Genomic DNA, 19,563 nt, shown 5'->3' with positions numbered 1-19,563 from the left:
TACACAAATATGTGCTGGATTTTCAATAAGTCCAATCTTGAAGGCTCAAGCGGAAAAATTTGCTAAACAATTTGGACGTGACGATTTTGTAAAAAACGATGGTTGGCTGGATCAATTTAAAAACTGAATACAAGCATATTAATTAAAATAATATGTAGGTATATAATAATTTTTTTTCTCGTTAATATTTTTTTTGATTTTTTGAATCTATCTTTTTATCAAATTATAGAGAATTAAAAAAAATACGAGGTAGATTTCACTCATCACTGATATAGTGAGTAACAGTTATAACGAGGAAATTTTGTCAGTCCCTTGATGCTCGTTATAACCAAGTTCAACTGTATTAGATTATGATACAATCTAATATGTTCACCATATATTAATACTCTCTGTTACCTAACAAATCTTCATTAACACCATCTTCATTATCTGTTTCTTCTTTCTTCTTTGCAAGTGAGCCTCGGTCTACAACTAATATAAAAATAATACAGTTATATAATTGCTTATATCAAAATTAGTAATCTACAAACAAAAATGTAGCAGAAAATTAAAAGCCAATGAAAGAAATGCAGTACTATCATTTGAAAAATTTATGCAAAAATAGGTATATACTCTTGTAATTTTTTTAGAAGAGTTAACAAGTATATTATTTTTTAATTTATTTTTTACCTATATACTTGTTAACTCTTATAATTTTTTTATAAATCTGAATCCAAAAAATTTTAACACATATCAGGCAGATCTGAAAGGCATTCAGTCAGAACACATTAGCTTCCATGCCACGTTGCATCATGGTCCTGTGTGCTTACATGAATGCAATGGAATTAGTCCTGAAAACTGTTAAACCTTGTATTAGTGTAATTAATGCCTTGCTCCAATCTTCTAGAACTTTTCCTTTGGAATCATCATCAGCCATTTTCAATCCACTGCAGGATGAAGGCCTCTCCAGCAACTTTCCAGTTCCTTCTGTTTTGAGCACTGGCCATCCATTTACTACTCAAAATCTCATGAATTTCATCTATCCATCTCCGCCTTTGTCTTCCAGGTTTTCTTCTAGCTCCTCTTGGGTACCATTCTGTTATTTTCTTAGTCCATCTGTCATCATGTCTTCGAGCTATGTGTCCTGCCCAAGACCATTTTAGTTCTTTAGTTTTGATAAGAATGTCCTTTACTTGAGTTTGCTGCCTAATCCATGTGTTTCTCTTCTTATCTAACAGTCTGATTCCCAATATAATTCGTTCCATTCTTCGTTGTGTAGTTCTTAGCTTCTCTTCCATTCTTTTGGTGAGTGCCCAAGTTTCACTTCCATAAGTCATGGTGGGGAGTATACATTGATTCATTATTTTACGTTTCAGACAAACTGGGATATTGCTCTTCAGTATGTGACTATATTTCCTGAATGCTATCCATCCAAAATTTATTCTTCTCTTGACTTCCAGCCATTTATCATTATTACAGCTAATAACTTGTCCCAGATAAGTATATGACTCCACCTTTTCAATTACTGCTCCTTCAATCACTATTTCCCTTTCCGTGGCATACTTGTTCATCATTACTTTTGTTTTAGCCATATTCATCTTTAGTCCAAAATCCTTACTAACTGTGCATAACTGATTAAGATTTTCCTCTAATTCTTTGGGATCGTGGCTTATGACCACAATGTCATCTGCAAATCGTAAATGGTTTAGGTACTCTCTGTTCACGTTGACTCCTTTCTGCGACCAGTCTAATCTTCTGAAAGCTTCCTCAAGGGCAGCAGTAAACAGCTTCGGAGATATTGTGTCTCCTTGTCGAACTCCTTTCTCGATTTTAAATTTGCTACTGTCTTTGTCTAGTCTAATAAAGGATGTAGCACTCTCATATATTTTCTTCAAAATCATAATATATGGAGTATCTATGCCTTGTCTTTCCAGTGCCCGAAACATTGCCTTATGCTGTATGGAGTCAAATGCCTTTTCATAATCCACAAATGCCAGGCATAATGGTGTTTTATATTCATTTGCTTTCTCCATTAGCTGTGATATTACGTGAAGGTGATCCTTAGTTGAGAATCCTGTCCTAACGCCAGCTTGCTCTTTCGGTTGATTCTCATCAAGTATTCTTTCTAATCTGTTAGTAATGACCCTTGTGAACAACTTGTAGATATGGGATAACAAGCTAATTGGTCTATAATTTCCAATTTCTGATTTATCTCCTTTCTTATGCAGCAAAACTATGATTGCATTATTCCACTGCTTAGGCATCACACCTTTTCTAATGCACTTTGTGAAGAGCCTTGCCAGTTTTTGTGTTATGTCTCTTCCTCCCAATTTTAACAACTCTACAGTAACTTCATCTTCCCCCGGGGCTTTCCGATTGTTCATTTTCTTCAATGCATGTTCTACCTTATCAGGAAGAATATTGGGTATGTCGTATGTGTTGCTACTTTGCAATCCATCTTCCCCACTGCTGGTATCATTCCCTCGCTCCTTGTATAATTCTCTATAGTAGTCTTCTGCTATTTGAATTATGCCTTCTCTGCTGTTTATAAGTACACCATCACTATTCCTCAGTTTCAGTATCATTTGTCTTTCTGTATTACTGCTCATGGCTGCTGATTTAAATCCTTTGTTTTCCCTTAATGCTTGTTCTACTTTTCTTGTGTTAAATCTTCTTATGTCCTCTCTGAGTCTCTTTCTAATGGCTTTGCATAACTCAGTATACTCAATTTTCCCCCTGTCAGTGTTTTTTCTTGCTCTTCATTTGTCGTCTTTTCCTTTGGAAAACAACCTCTAAATAACACAATGTAATCAATAGGATACTATTTTCCTTCTAGCTCAGCATTTCATGTCTAATTTCATCTACATCAGCTGCCTTTCCATACTTCATATAGCTTTTTTCCTACCCCAACAACAGAGATGGTATCCAAATCTCCATTTCAATATTTTCCTCTTCCCTTCATTTTGTAATTCATCAAAATATTTACTCCACAGTTATAAAATATCCATCTCTTCCGTTTTTAACTTTGTCCTTATCATTTTTATTACCTTACAATTATCTTCCTCTTAGCAGCATTTTAACCAAATGCCAAAAATCTTTAGTTTCTTACACACATATATCTCCCCCTGCACTTTTTTACATTCCGTTAATTTTATACACCAAAAATTTATTATTTTACTTTTTCTCTAGCTGCCTCCTTAATTTCTTTGGACCATCATGGCATTCTGAATTTAAATTTTCTGTTTATATTCCAGCACGACAACCAAGTCAGTACAGTTTACAATAAATCGTCAATACAAATATTTATTTATCGTATTTAGTAGTCACGGGCTTGAACCCCAGTCCACTCAAGGAATGCATGCTATGCACTCTCGCTCCTGACCACTGACCTAATTCATTTTACAGACCTTCTCCTCCATGCTTCTCCTAAAGAACTTTCTTAACTTTTTATTATTTTTCGTCTAATGTCATGTTGCCATTAGGAATGTCTAGCTTTTGAGTAAGACTGTTTCTCTATACTAGACATCTGAATCTGTTTCTATATGAAATGGTCATTGGCAAATAAAGAGCTTTCATATTTTTATCCATTATAATACTTTTTTTTATGCCACTACATAAAAAAAAGTATTATAAAAGTGTTGTTTTTGGCTCCAATTACAATGGTCACTTCCCATACCATATCCTTTATATGCTCTTGTATCTTCAACCATTTGTTTCAGATTCCTTTTCTAAAATGATACAATCAATTATGCTTTTCTTTTTTTCTGTTATGTTCCCTCCAATTAAATTTATGATTATCTTTATGCTGAAATACTGTTTGTAATTAGAACTGTATGGCTTGTAGAAAAGTCTGGTTTATTTTTACCATTATTGTTAAGTTGATCTTTCTCTCAAAATTTTCCTAAAATATTTGTAAATTGGTTGACACAATACATCACCATCTGTCACTTATTTGGAGATGTCTTGGTGTGATTCCTGTTAATGGAATTAACAGGAATGACTGGAGGGATTTATAGTCTTCTTTGATTGGAGCTGTAGTTAACTGATCTGAAGCAAGAAGGTAGGATTTTCCCACTGCATTATTCCATATTTTTTGTAATGCAAAAACATGTAAATAAACCCACGAACACACATTTTTATATTTCTCATATCAAAAGACAAATACATGGTGTAAATATGAGAAACAAACTCTGGTGCCATTAAAATAACAATATGAATTTGAATTTTGCAATTCCTTACCATTATTATTCTTTATCTGTGTTTTAGTTTCTACTGTTCTTTCCAACATGTTAAAAAAAACTCTTCTGTTTCACTTTTTCTTTCTGAATTTCAAAATTTCAAATTTTAAATTCTGTCCGCATAACCCTACTGGATAATGCTCTCCATCCAGTTACACTTTCTTTCAAACTAGTTCTGAAAGGAAAGCTCCTGCTAACCTTCTTTGCACTTCTTTGTTACTTCCAGAATAAATTAATTTATAATTATTGTTCAGCAGCTCCCCTGCATTCATCCTCTTAGTTTCTACAATACTTTCTATTCTGATACCATAATAATTCTGCTAATTCCCTTTCTTTGTCATATAAGCTTCTACCACTGATGGTATGTATATGGAAGTGTTCCAGTATTTTGATTCTGTGACAAGTTCAACGTTGATTCTTCATCATACCACAGTGAAAAAGTTTCAGCGACACAAGGCAATATCACTATAGGCTTAGTACTTACAACAGAACAATCTCTGTGATTCCACAAATTGTCTAGTAATGCACTACTTTCAAACAAATAGCAGACTAGCCTTTTATGATGCCACCTGTTTGAAAATAGTGCAATACCTAGAAACTCGTGGAATGAAAGTCTGCTGTGAGTTCCGTAAGTTGCAAAGTGAGTACCAAGGTCATTGCAATATTCACTACAGTTTAAAATCTTATGGTGGGAGGAAAAAAACATAGCTATTCAGAAAAGTCCCAGTGCTTTCCTTTCCATATATTAACCAACCATATAATGTTTGCTATATTAAACATCATGAAGTAATATATTCTTCTTTATAATTCAAAATGTTTTTGTGGTTTGTTTTGGGCCTTAACAATAGCTGTATCAACCATTATTAAATTCAGTAAGGGAATCCTTTTGATGCTTCAAAACTAAATGACATACATCTTTTGATGAACCTATGATATACAGCAATGATTTCAGTGTTAATTAGCACAATACGTTTTGGGAGAAAAATCTATCAAGTAAAAACATGTTCAATATGTGAACCACCACTGTCAGACAATACTATTTATTTTTTGTCAACAGTGAAAACTAGTAACTACTCCGAATGGACTGTAAGCAGTCAGTCTGCCAACAGATGAACAACACCCAAAGCTAAAATGTCCAGGGAAGCAATTCATAAAAACATCATACCAAAATGGTCATTAAAAGAATCAATAATTGCATTTACTATAAACCATATATCCCAAAGAAATGTAAAATTTCCTTACAAAAAATTACAGAAATGATCCACAAAAATCTCTTGCATATTCAGTGAGATGTGTTGCTTTTAAAACTTGTATGGAAACATTGCCAGATCTTTTTAGGATCCTCCTTTTTGATATCCAATTGTTGCAACAGACATTTCATGGAAGAACTTTTCATAACTGCTTCATTAGCACAAAGTGCAGTTCACTGATTTAACCATTCTCTTTCAACAAACAATACCTTCTTATTGTCAGTCACATCACTCATATTTTCAAATTTCCAGACCAACCTGTTTATTGCCAACTTGCTTAGAACTTCCCTACAATTGAATTTCCTAAAAAAAAATCTTGATACTCACTGCTTGCACCACACTACCAGTAGAATAAAATATTTTTATTATAAACATTATATTTTAGCATGTATGTCGCCTTTTCAAACAAGGATTCAAGAAATCACCATTGGCAGTGACAAATTCAGCCATATCTACGGTGCTCATTAACACCAAAATCATTCCTGTATATTAAGTATTGAAAAACACATCTTTTTTGATTGACTGTGTGTGTGTTTAAGCTTGTGCATTAAATAGATTTATGACATTCACTGCAGAGAAGCAGAATCCACACCTATACTGTCTATAAAAATGATAATTAATTGTGTTACAATGGCTAAGCCCTTGTGAGATGCTTTCTTCCTGTCTTGGTAAAGCTTATAATGTCTGTTCCTATGTGCCAACTTCTCTGGCACAGCATGCAACACTACTGTACATCTCAAGATTGTTTTGGTTTTTTTAGGAGCATTAGCAACTAAGGCCATGTTGCTCCGGGAATATGCGGTGGTCATTCCCTGACCTTTCCGCATCCTCCGTATTTGGTGGTCACAGACTTGAACCCCAGTCTAATCAAGAAACGTGTGCTACACACTGCTGCTCCTGCCCACCTGGCTACGGAGGCACCATACATCTCAAGAGCCTGTTGGAACTATGTCAATTGTTGCCCTGCTAGTCATCACAGGTAAACTGCCCACTGAGCTAATAAAGTCCAGTACAGTGTACTGGACTATCATGCACCCTAATGTAACATCCCTACTAAAACTGAAACCAATGAAGACTTCAAGCTGGATCTTAATGCCACTATAAATGCTGAGAAGAAAAGGATTCATGCCAAAATAATTCACCTGTTACAAGTGTGATGGTAACAAAAATCTTCAAACTCAAGCACTATCAACCCCAAAATAATGCCTTGGTTTAATCCCGGTCTGCATGCCACTTCTGGCATGCAGACCGGGATTAAACCAAGTAATACTTAGACTTGCAAAAAACTTGCAAGTCTAAGTATTAGCCAAAGCAATTTACGTTTGTGTGGAATGGATGAAGACCAGGCACGTCTGCTAGTTTACTGCCAACTGTACATCGAATTAAGACCCTCACCTGTTCAGAACAGAAGGGATAATCTTGATCTTGTTGCAAACCTGATACCAAGAGTAGGATTCCCTCTTCAGATTATCCCTTCTGTTCCTTGCTGGCCCACCTGGTTTTGGCACATTATAGCCTTAGTTGCTAATGCGCCAATAAAACCCAAAAACAAACAAACAAACAAACCTTGCTGGCCCTACATACTGCAAGGCAGGATCTCTTTAATGACCTACTCAGGGTGCACTCATTAGTATCCAGCCATCTTTCCACCATCACCTGACCTTCCTCCCACACACAGACTAACCCACCTCCTTGCTAACTCCTGGTATCACCACAGGTTATGTCATGGTGTCCTAGGACACAGGCAATCTATACACTGCAGAAGGGCAACCACCTGTAAAACTGCCTTAGGACCTTGCTGACATCAACGGACTTTCTTGGTCCTCTTTGTTGGGCAAAGAAAACTACTTCCCTTAACCTCATGTTCATAATGCAACCTCAAATGGCCTTCCATGGTTTTACTGTACTTAAAACTCCTACCTTTCTATTTCAATAGGAATGCCGCTGCTTTCTCCATCCTCATCTGTCCACTCTCCTACTATCTCCCATTTCAGTTTATGGTTTTTATCAAAGGCTTTCCTCCTGCACTTCAAAACAAGAAAATAGTCCAGTACAAATATACTATAAGATGATCCACCTCATTGTGGCAGGGTCAAGCAAATACCACGAAGCACAGGTTGCTACTGCTTCCTGGTAGCTGAGTGGCCAGTCATAATAATGCTCCAACAAAGCAATTCACTATTCACATATACTAAAAAAACACTGTGTAAGAATGGCTTGGCTCATTGCAACATTAACAGGTGAACAGTGGATATGGAAGAGACTAAGAAACTGCAACTACATTAGACACATGAAACACATGTATCTGTCTTTCCAAGCTTTAGTTTAGCATACTTCTTCCTATTCTTTTGAAAGCAGTATTTAGTTTGTTCTTAGCCAATATTGTGTTGTATTCTTCAGTAGCAATCCTATCTGGTCTGGCAATAGTCCTTTCAGGTCAACTGCAGTTGAAACTTTTGTCCTCAGATGTTGGAAGATCACTGAACTTTTGTTCCAGTCTGCTCTTGTGTTGTTAAACAATCACTAACCTTAGCATCATGTGGAATTTATTATCACTCACCTGGTCCCCTAAGCAAACTACTTCTTACCTGATTGAAGGCTATTCAAATGTTTCTGCTCACAAATTCCTTAATCTCTAGCTTCCTTGATGCCCATCTGCACTGGCAGAGATAGCTTTATGTTATTATCCAATGTTCCCATGTATAATTGGCATTACAGAACAATTCGATCTTCATCTTCTATCCTTGTTACCAGCTGGTTCTCCATTCTTTGTAGAGTCAAAGGCAGATATCAAGCATACAGTGATGATACCACATGTGACAACTCATACATACAGTGACAGCAGTAAGCAACATTCATATCTGCATACATGTATTAGAACTTGTAAAAGATACTAGTCACAATACATCAGCTCATACAAACTGTATGAAATGCTTCCACATTGACTTTTCTAGATACATTTTGTAAAAGGTCGTTTTACCATATACATGGAAGTTGAGAATTGGCACATGTGCAGCTTCTACATTCAATCAGCTTTTTTCAGAACATATGGAATTCACCCACGTTTATATTTTGCTTTAGGTATTTAGAGAAATCATTGTGCAAAAGTATTTACAAAGGTATTTACAATAAAACTTCACTGATTCAGAATTCACTAATTTGACTTGACTACTCTCTTTTTCTATGTATACAGAATGGAGATCATTTCCTAAATGAGAATTAATGATACAATTCCAAACATTCTTTCAGAATGGTTCTTACAATCACTTTGTAAAAGAAAATTGTTCTAAGAGAAAAAATTAAATGAAAACGACAACATTAAAGCATGAAGAACAAAAGACAATAAAATAAAGGACCTTTGTTCAACAAATTTGAATTTCCTCAAAACAATGATACACAATTCAGGAGGGACTGGACCATGTATATTTTAAATATATATTTATTACTGTTTAAGGCAGAGGTTCTCAAACTTTCTCGGTTCACGGCACCCTTAGTGTCCCAGCAATTTTTTCACAGAACCCCTAGGCCAAAAGAAATACCTAACACAGTGGTTTTCAACCTTTTATTATATACCTATATAATAATTTTATTCTTTATATAGAGGTACTAAATGAAGATCAATTATAGATCACCACAAAATTAAAAAGATACAGTACAATGGATACCGTACACCTTTTTATAATGAAATAAATGTATAAATTTTAAAAATATATATAATAATAATAATAACTTTAAGTAACTTAAACCAAAATTACAGTGATGATACCACATGTGACAACTCATACATATAGTGACAGCAGTAAGCAACATTCATATCTGCATACATGTATTACGGCACCCCAAGAATGTTATTGTGGCACCCCGGTGGAAAACCACTGGTTTAAGGCATTAAAAAAGTTTATTGTTTAAAAAATTTCCTTATTCATGTTATATTTGATTTGATTGTATTTCACTTTGTTTTGAATACAAAACATTTTCGTAAAATTTTATTTTCTTCATATTTATATCCTAATACCAGCTAAATGAACATATATTTGCTGGATTATATCTAAATTTGTTTGTTTTTATGATCACGACGCAAACATTTATACAATATTAAGTTTTCTTAATTGCAGAGAACAACAGGAACATATTCTACAGATAAAATAAGAAAAAAACATGTCTCAAAAGTCTTTATTTCCACAATATTATACATTAATCACAAATTACAAAACATAAGAAACTGAAATAAACCTCTAAAAGGAAAACATCTAAAGGCAGCTGTTCAAAGAGATATCAATTTTGTTCCTGGTATGTCTTATTGTTGCAGGACTATTCCTAATGGTGTCAGCAGCTTCCAGAATGCAATTTCTGAATTAATTTGGGCTGACCTAGAATAAACCATGGATTTCATGTGACCCCACACAAAGTAATCCAAAGATGTGAGGTGAATGATCAGGGTAGCCATTGTACAGAGCCATTTCAACTAAACAAATGGTTATTGTACTCTGTATTTAAAAAAGTCAAAAACATCACAGTAAAAGTGGACTACACCATCATGCATAAGCTACATCCTCTGCCAATTTTTGTGTGTGCGGGGGGGAGTCTGTCTTCCAATATTTCCCATATTATTCTGCAGAAAATGTGGTTATTGGTCTTTATTTTACTTTATTTTCCGAGTTCTGATAGTCATATGTGGGTTTTCTTCTGCCCAGATATAAATATAAATGTTTCAAGAGTTGAGAATTTCATTTCTTGTAAAACATGATTCTTCTGTAACCAGAACATAGCTGGGAAATTGAGATTCGCATGTACATTGCAATATCAGCTGCTGACAAAGTTTCTGCATTTATTCATATCTTGTGGAAAAAATTCTTGTACAGGTGTACTGTGAAATGGATACAACTGCTTTTCATGTAATGTCCTCCATACACTTGTAAATGAAACATTTACATAACATAGCAACCCTCTGGTACTTGTTGAGAAGGAGATATTTGCAGAACACAAAGCTTGCTCTTCAACAGTTGAGTTTGTCAATCTCCTACCATAATGCCAACTCATAATGGCTGCAGTATACCTGTTTCTCTAAGTCATCTCTCCGCAACAGCAACTATTTTATGATTTGGTACCCATAGAGTTGGAAAATTTTTGGCATATCTGCAAACAGCAGTTATGGAATTCTTACGAACCTTACCATAAATTAAAATCATATCAATTAACTTGGAAAATGTAAAGAGATTTGTAGTGTTTCCCATAATATCAATTTAACAAATGTCATACTGTAAACAATGAGGTAGCTGCCACAGGATATGAAAGTCAAGTAACAGACACACTGACGCTGCTAATATGTACTTTGCCACACTGGTTATTCATAACTGAGTAAATGGTATGATTCATGTAGTGGAAGAACACTATTCATGTCAGTGTTGGTACATACCAACACTGACGTGAATAGTTTTGTTCTGTTTAAAGTCTGTTTTACATAGACACATTTTCATAACAGTAATTTTAAGTAATGTTTTGCCATTTTATATATATTTTTTAATTTGATTAATGTTTAATACTTCAGAAATAGACTTTTGAGACATAACTTTTTTCTTATTTTTAGCAGTAGAATATGCTCCTGCATTTGTTCCCTGCAACTTTCAAACAACCCTCTACATAATAATATTCTATATGTAATTAAATTCTACATTTTATTTTATGTAATTTAACTAAAAAGTAATGTACGTGCACTTAGAAACATGAATTTTTCTCGTCTGATGACACTTTTCGACATAGTTCTTAAATTTTTTTTTTTTTTTTTAACCACTTAATTTAAATTTCACAGAAAATATGGCACCTCCGTAGCCAGGTGGGCAGGAGCAGCAGTGCGTAGCACACGCTTCTTGATTAGACCGGGGTTCGAGCCTGTGACCACCAAATACGGAGGATGCGGAAAGGTCAGGGAATGACCACCGCATATCCCCGGAGCAATATGGGCTTAGTTGCTAATGTTCCTAAAAACCAAATAACAAACAAACAAACAGAAAATATAGTCATTCATACAGTAAATTGCACCTGTGTATGTATTTTTCCACAGTGATGTAATCTTCTGCAACACAGATAATCAAGTGTCTAGACCAGGGGTCCCCAACCAGTGGCCCCTGGACCACTTCAATGCGGCACCCTCGGCCACAGAGAAGTATTTATATTTCAGAATAATCTGATTTCTAATGGTTTCACAGAACCTTTAGCAATAAATTTAATGTACGGGAAGTGTGAAATAAGATATGAAACAGCCTGTGATCAAATGCATGTGTTCCATTTCATTGTTGTCTCGTATTAGAACTTATTTTTAGAACTTGCGTGGCACAATAATTTACTAATGGTAACAATCATGGTGCAGCCAGCCATCACCTACGGGTCAGAAATCTGGGCATCGGCAACGAAAACCACGCTAAAAACCACTGCATCTGATGAGTACTGGCTTCTTCGGTGAATCCTCTTCAAGCATAAACTGCCACCACTCATACATACTTCAGATATCACCCAACTTCTAAATTACAGAAAAGTCTCAAAACGGATATTTGCCCTCCGCATGCTTGTGTCAATTAAAATGATAGCGTGTGAAGTCAATACGCCAAATTTTTGGCAGATGTGCAATTGGAGAATCCCCCAAAACCCTTAAGAGCCCTCCCCTCTCTGCAGTCTGTGGCATGGAGGCTCAGAATAGGGGATAGATTCCTGCCCATGGAGATGCTCCACAATGTCCAGGAGATGGATGTGGACTACAAAAAGTTCATAGAGGACAAATCGTACAGAAGACACATCATCAGGGACCAGCTTTCGTCTTCAACCAAGTGACTGCCATCCTCTTTTCATCGCTTTTCATGTGTCTTCATTTCACATGTTAATATTAATTTTATATGTAAAATATGTAATTATACGTTGTATGTCCTAATATATGTTTTAAGTAATTTTTCCTGTATAAGTTATTTAATGTTAAACCCCTAGCATTGTCGCTGTTGTGGTATTATTGCATCAGGCAATCATGTAACCAATCACTGCCTGCAATAAAGATATTTAATTTAATTAATCAAGCTTAAATTTGTTTAGGTGTCTTTTCTTAAACTTCAAACACTCAGCAGCAGTTAATAATAAAGAATCATTATGCAACAAATCAAATGTAACATATTGCATTGCATTATTGTCAGTCATGATCTCAGTCTTGTTCCAGTATTCTCATTCTGTCTTGTGCTTACATTGTGCAATATAGAAGGGGAGAAGAAACCTATTTCTGATAGTAAGGTAAGTCCTAACTCGAATATTTTCAGTGATAATTTCCTTTGGGATCGTATTTTTCTGTTCTTAAGATTTTAGTGACATGCAAATTGACAGTGAAACATTTTTAACCCCACTACTAACTTAGTTATTGCTAAAGGTACTAAAAAATAGATAAAAGCAATAGTAATACTTATTGCCATAGCTTCGTGCCTCATTTAATAATAGCTAATTAAATTTTCTCTCCTTTTTCCATACCATTAGAGTTATGAGCAGTGCAGTATAACAAATAATTTAATTACTGAAATACACAACAGTTTTTTATTTTATTTTTTCAAATAATCTCAAGAAGGTATAACAAAGTAATCCTTAAAGAACTTGATTTGGTCACATGAAATCACAACAAGAAAGTGAAATATAAATGAAGGCCGTAAATTCAATGATAGTTGGACAAATGAATATTTTTTGTTTCACACAACAAAAAGGCACTTTGATATGCCATGAAACTGTTAATAGTTTAAAATTGTTCAATATTAAGAGACACTATGAATCCCGTCATAAAGAGTATTCATCATTTCGTGGAAATGCATGATTGAAAAAGCTGAGGGCACTGAAAAAAAATCTTTGAATAACCAACAAAGTTGTTTCAAAAAAGTTTTAAAAGATAATTTGTCAGGTGTGTATGCTAGCTACCTTGTGGCTAAGCATATTTGTGAGAGATGACCCCATTCACTGATGGTGAATTTATAAAGACTTGCATGTTAACAGTAATGAAAGAAGTATGTCCTGATAATTTACAAAGTATTCTATGATTACAAGGCATTTGGAGGACATATGAGAAGAGCTCTATTCTACTTTGACTGAAAAAGCAAAAGAATTTCAGTATTTTTCATTAGCTCTCGACGAGAGCTTTGATATAACAGGCACCGCTCAACCTTTTAATTTTTATTCAATGATGCAATGCAATATCTGATTAATTTCTATTAGATTCCAAGTTGGTGATCATAGAGGAGCTGTGTACTCTTCAAAGTATGACAGATACAACAGCAGAAAAATATGAAAGTGTCTAAAAGTTTAAGGAATCTTAATCTGAGCTGGAATAAATTAAAAAGTATGACAACTGATGGTGCAAGAAATATGGTAGGAGAAAAATCTGGAGTAGTTACCTGAATTAATGAAGAAATAGTGAAAGTTAATGGTACCATTCCTATGCAGTTTCATTGTATCATTCACCAACAGACTTGATGCAGAAAAATTTTAAAATTTGAAGATATGATGAATGTTTTTTTTTTTTTTTTTTTTTGGCATATCGGCTTCTGTGGCCATAATACACCTCCCAAAATTTTTGCATTTTACTCTGATCCAAGCCCGAGGCGGGATTCAAACCCGCCAGGCAGGCACTTTACCCACCTGGCTAGCCTGGCCGGTATGAATGTTGTTTCAAGCATTAATTTCATCAGGTGTTATGGACTGATTCACAGGCAATTTAGAAATTTTCTGTCTGAGATAAATGCAGAATATGAGGATGTGCTGTGCCACACTGAAGTTGGGTGGCTTAGTAGAGGAAATGTCCTTAAACAGTATTTTTCTCTTCATCATGAAATTAACATATTTCTAACAGAAAAAGGAAGAACTAAAAAGGAATTTTCTGACTCAGAATGGATTTGGGCTTTGGCTTTCTTAACTGATATCGTGGAGCATCTGAATAATTTAAATTTATGATTACAGGGCAAAGGAAGGTTTTTATCAGATATGTTCACTGAGGTGAAAGCATTTAAAGAGAAACTGAATATTTTGGTGAAACAATTTTGTGAATGCAATTTTGTGCATTTCTCTTGCTGTAAATAACTACAATTATGGGGGTGAAGTTGAAAAAAATGTAATTAATGATGTTGAAATTTCACGCATTTATTTAATGAAAAAACTTTTGAGCCTACAGGCCAGTAAGGCTCCTGGGATTGATGGCATTTACCCTATAATCTTAAGGGAGGATCTACTGAGTGCATTGAACCATTGAGGCTAATTATGAGAGCATTGCTGGATTCGGGAGTGATTCAATTGGATTGGAAAAGTGCCAATGTATCTCCAATACATAAGGGCGATTCTAAGAGTGAAGTGGGAAATTACCGGCCGGTTAGTCTAACTTCAGTAATAGAGAAAATCATGGAGACTAAGATCAAGGTGGAATTCAAGATCACTTAGAAAGAAATGGAATTCTGAAGGATACTCAGCATGGTTTTGTAAAGGGAAAATCATGTTTAACTAATCTGGTTAGCAATTTTGACAGGGACTCAAGAGCTGGACTTAAGGAATAATTTCGACGTTGTTTATTTGGATTTCAGCAAAGCATTTGACTCAGTCCCACGTGAGCGGTTACTTTATAAGCTGGAACAGGTTGGAACCACAGGAAAATCCTTAGATGGATAGCAGGGTGACTTCGGGGCAGGAGGCAGAGGGTTGTGATAAATGGTTATTCCTCAGATTGGGTTGATGTAAGAAGTGGGGTTCCCCAAGGATCAGTATTAGGACCACTGTTGTTTTTGATTTTCATAAATGACATTGATGAAGGGATAGAAGGCATGATGTCTAAATTTGCAGATGATGTAAAGATTGGTAGAGTAGTTAATGATTGCCACCAAGCAGAGCTTCTTCAGAATGACCTAGATAGACTTCAGAGATGGTCAGAAAAATGGCAGCTATGCTTTAATCCAGCAAGGAACAGTAATCCCAAAATAACTTATACACTTGGTGGAGTTGAACTAAAGCCAGTAGTGGAGGAAAGAGACTTGGGTATTACGATACAGTCAGATATGAAGTTCTTTGAGCATTGTAGACTGGTTGCAAGGAGGGCCCATGGTGTCCTATCGATGATTAATCGAACAATCGCTAGTAGAGATAAGGACGTCATAATCCCATTATATAAGGCTATTGTTAGACCACACTTGAAGTACTGTGTTCAAGTATTTAAGAAAGACATTGTTCTTCTTGAAAGGGTCCAAAGACGGGTAACTTGCCTGGTGAGATTGGGTGTCCATATGAAGAAAGACTTCAAATATGTCGGTTGCAGAGTTTGGAAACTGGGCACTTAGAGGAAACTTGATTGAGGTGTTTAAGGCTCAGAGAGGCATAAGCAAAATGAATAAGAACAAAATTTTCACTGTTATAAATGATTTTAGAATTAGGAGCCATGATTTCAAGTTATGAGGGGAGTTGTTAGACTGGATTGCAGAAAGTTTTATTTTAGCCAGCGAGTTATAAATTACTGGAATAAGTTACCTACATGGATGGTGGAGGCTGACAGTCTGGGAAAATTCAAAGGTCAGCTGGACAATTACCTAAAGGAGGATGGAAATGCATAGGTTGCCCATTTCCTTTTCTCTTATTAATTTTTTTTTAATTTTCTTCTTATTATTATTAATTTTTTTTATTCTTATTATTTTATTTTATTATTATTTGTTTTTTTTTCACTGGTGCAGCATAAGCCATAGGCTTCCTTGCACCATGTGGCCATTACTAATACTAATGGAGAAATGATTTCTGTCTTCTGTAGAAAGATACATAGAGGCACTAAAGCTTTCAAGAACAGATTCAAAGATTTCCATATGCATGCAAAGGAAATAAAAATGTTTTAGAATCCATCTGATGTATCCCCAGAGGAAGCATCTGAAATCTATCAGATGGAATTAATTGACCTACAAGCAAGACATTTTGAAGGACACATATAAGGCAGTAGATATATTTGTGAGTCAACATTTTCTAAAATGAAAATGATCAAATCTAAATACAGGACTCGAATTTCTGATGAACATTTACATGAAATCTTAAGGTTATGGGAAACAAACATTGAAGTAGATATTGAGAAACTTATAAATAAACTGCAGCCTCAAGTGTCTCATTGAACATATGTAAAAAGAAATGTGATTTGTATTAATTAATTAACAAAAATGTAATCTGTGTTTGTAATAAGAAATGTAAAAAGAAATATAATTTTATGACATGGACGAATAAGTTATTCAAAAATAAATATGTACAGGTAGCTCTCGACTTTACAAGTTAATTTGTTTCTCGTGCGCGCTCGTAAAGCAAAAACTCATAAAGCGGGAATTTATTTCCCATAGACATAGGTGCACACGCTTCTTGATTAGACCGGGGTTTGAGCCCGTCACCACCAAATACGGAGAATGTGGAAAGGTCAGGGAATGACCACCACATATCCCGGAGCAATATGGCCTTAGTTGCTAATGCTCCTAAAAACCAAATAACAAACAAACAACCCATAGACATAAGGTTAAAAATAAGGGTTATGTTCTCAACAATGAAATTAGTTAGCTAATTAGTTTATGTTTAAATTATTTATTTATCGAAAGAAATGAAAATGAAGCCTGTAAAATCAAGCAAATTATAATAATAGAGAAATTATTTACAACTTACAAATGGTAAAGAATATTTGTTCTTCATCATCAACCACTAAATGCACACTCGTTGATTATGATATTGGCTCGGCACACTTTAGTTTGTTGCAGGAGTCGCCTTCTTCAGAAATGCTTCAAGAGGCGTTTATTTATATTTTCTATTTTCTTCTATTTTCTTTATAAATTTCAATAGATGCATAAGCATTTTTTAACACACACAAATTACAACTAACACGATTCGCATGGAGTAACAAGTTTATGAAGCTTAAAATAAAAGGAATGAAGAGAAGATTCTGAAAATTTATGTTTTTTATACAATTAAAGATTTCAGTAAAGGGGAAACACATTTCACCATAATAATGTAAAAAAAACACACAATTCCAGCTATCAGTATTTTTGCAAATGCAAGAAGATCGAGTTTACTACCCGTTTATAATTGCTTGCAGTAACAGAAAAGCCCGAAATATCGGAAAGTGCAAATTGTTTTATGGTCGTGACCTCCAGAAATGTGCTTTAGAAAAATATCACAATGACGTTTAAAATTGATTCTTATAACGGAACATATGATAACGATGAAAGTGTAGTGCATTTTAATGATTTGAATTGGTAACTAATACAATTTACAAACCACACTCAGGACCTTTTATATGGCCTTAAGGTCATGCTCGTGACCTTAAAAATGACATTTTAGAGAGATAAATAGCTTAGTTATGCAGCGAAAATTTCAACTTCCAGGATCTTGAAATGAATTACAAAAAAACAATGTGTTATTGGGTTCACATTACGATATTTTAACAATAGGATGGTGTCTCTGGAACTTGTTGATATTTGGTTTTTAAGAGCATTAGCAACTAAGGCCATATTGCTCCGGGGATATGCGGTGGTCATTCCCTGACCTTTCCGCATCCTCTGTATTTGGTGCTCATGGGCTCAAACCCTGGTCTAATCAAGAAGTGTGTGCTACGCACTGCCGCTCCTGCCTACCTGGCTACGGAGGCACCGTCTCTCGAACTAATTAATATCGTAAAGCAGGATACCTCTATTGTATAGCTACGCACGTGGTTTCGAATGCAGTATTTATGAATATTTAACATTCATTTTTTTGCAATTAATGTTCATATTTTCGATTTTGTTGATACTTGATACTTGGGAAAAAAAACTCGTAAACCCGGGAACTCGTAAAGCGAGAACTACCTGTATATATCACGAATTTATTTTGTTGTGTGTGTGTGTGTGTGTCATTGACTCATTGTTATTTATATTTCAAGCAATGTATCCATTCTTCACACTTAATTATAAATGGACAATTTGTTCATCTTTGGGTTAACATTACTGTATGTGAGTAATTTTTAGTGGCTGCCCTGCATTCTATTCTAAAGCTATGAAAACAAATACGTAAAGTTGTTTTTAGTAAGATCTGCAAAGAAATGGTAGAAATGGTTTTCGTTACGGCCCTTGTGAACTTTCAGATTGCAAATGGGGCCCATTGAAAGCAAAAGGTTGGGGACCTCTGGTCTAGACCATGATAGGCAAGGTACAAAGTTGGAAAATTTTTCCGTAAAAACTTGTACCACGAATATTAACAGCCTGCTGTATTATAAACTAGATTACAATTCACAAACTAGCTGTGAAAAGACAAAAAAATTTTAAGAATTATTTCTCTATTGACTTAATCTACTCAAGTCTGTAAAATTATATCTACATTTCATTCCCCTCTAATCCCATGAACCAATTCCCACATTTATTTATAAAAAGCTTTTACCATACCTGTACAGACATCTGACATATCAACATCTGTATTTTCTAGGATTTTTTTTAATGAAGCTAGTTCTTTAGCTGCATATCTCACACGTTTAATAGCTTTCATTTTTCTCTTCCACTTACTTCTCAAACTTTTAGCCATTTTCTTTCTGGAAAATATAAATACAGTATATATATTTGTCTTTAAATGCACATTCAATCTCACAATTTTTATCAAATTACACATAAAAAATGAAAACAAAAGTAAGTGCCAAATTAGATTTTTTTCCCTTCAAGGGTGAAGCAGCACCCTTATAAATAATGTGATAAATAAAGCTCTTCCAAAATTAACAGGGCTCACCAAATTTATTCCACAATTATGCACTACCTGCAAAACTTAGGCAACAAGGTCAAAGTAAAAAATCAAGACCATACAAAAAAAAAAACCTGGCCCAATAATAAATAGAGCTAGCTTAGCTAAGTTTTGTTTTCTGCCATTACAGCTGTCTCCAAATGTGATATATGCCATAGCAGCTTGTTTCCAAATGTGACGTGTCATTCTGCATGGCAATCAAATTCTGTATTGCATTTGATGTTTATGAACCATTACTATGAATTTAATATAGCTTCAAAAAAAATATACAAATCTGAAAAAAAAGATGTTCAACTGTATTTTATATGTAACTTACAAGAAGATACCCA

The 19,563-nt window shown here is 34.7% G+C and overlaps 1 protein-coding gene across 1 annotated transcript in view; it reads right to left on the bottom strand.

The window, feature by feature from the left end:
- The window catches only part of LOC150091608 (protein LLP homolog), a 119,881-nt gene that overhangs the window by 10,585 nt on the left and 89,733 nt on the right, over positions 1 to 19,563 (bottom strand). The window contains exons 2-3 of the mRNA XM_090369117.1: positions 18,889 to 19,031; positions 397 to 471 (exon numbers count right to left, since the gene is read on the bottom strand). Of these exons, the coding sequence (XP_090225243.1) occupies positions 397 to 471; positions 18,889 to 19,024 (211 nt within the window). The 5' untranslated portion in view covers positions 19,025 to 19,031. The remainder of the gene's footprint in view (positions 1 to 396; positions 472 to 18,888; positions 19,032 to 19,563) is intronic.

This window comes from Mastigoproctus giganteus, chromosome 1 (assembly GCF_048544385.1).
Source record: "Mastigoproctus giganteus isolate SK-2022 chromosome 1, ASM4854438v1, whole genome shotgun sequence".
NCBI lineage: Eukaryota > Metazoa > Arthropoda > Arachnida > Uropygi > Thelyphonidae > Mastigoproctus > Mastigoproctus giganteus.
Note: the sequence above shows the minus strand (reverse complement) of the source record. Positions and strands in the feature narration are given on the sequence as shown.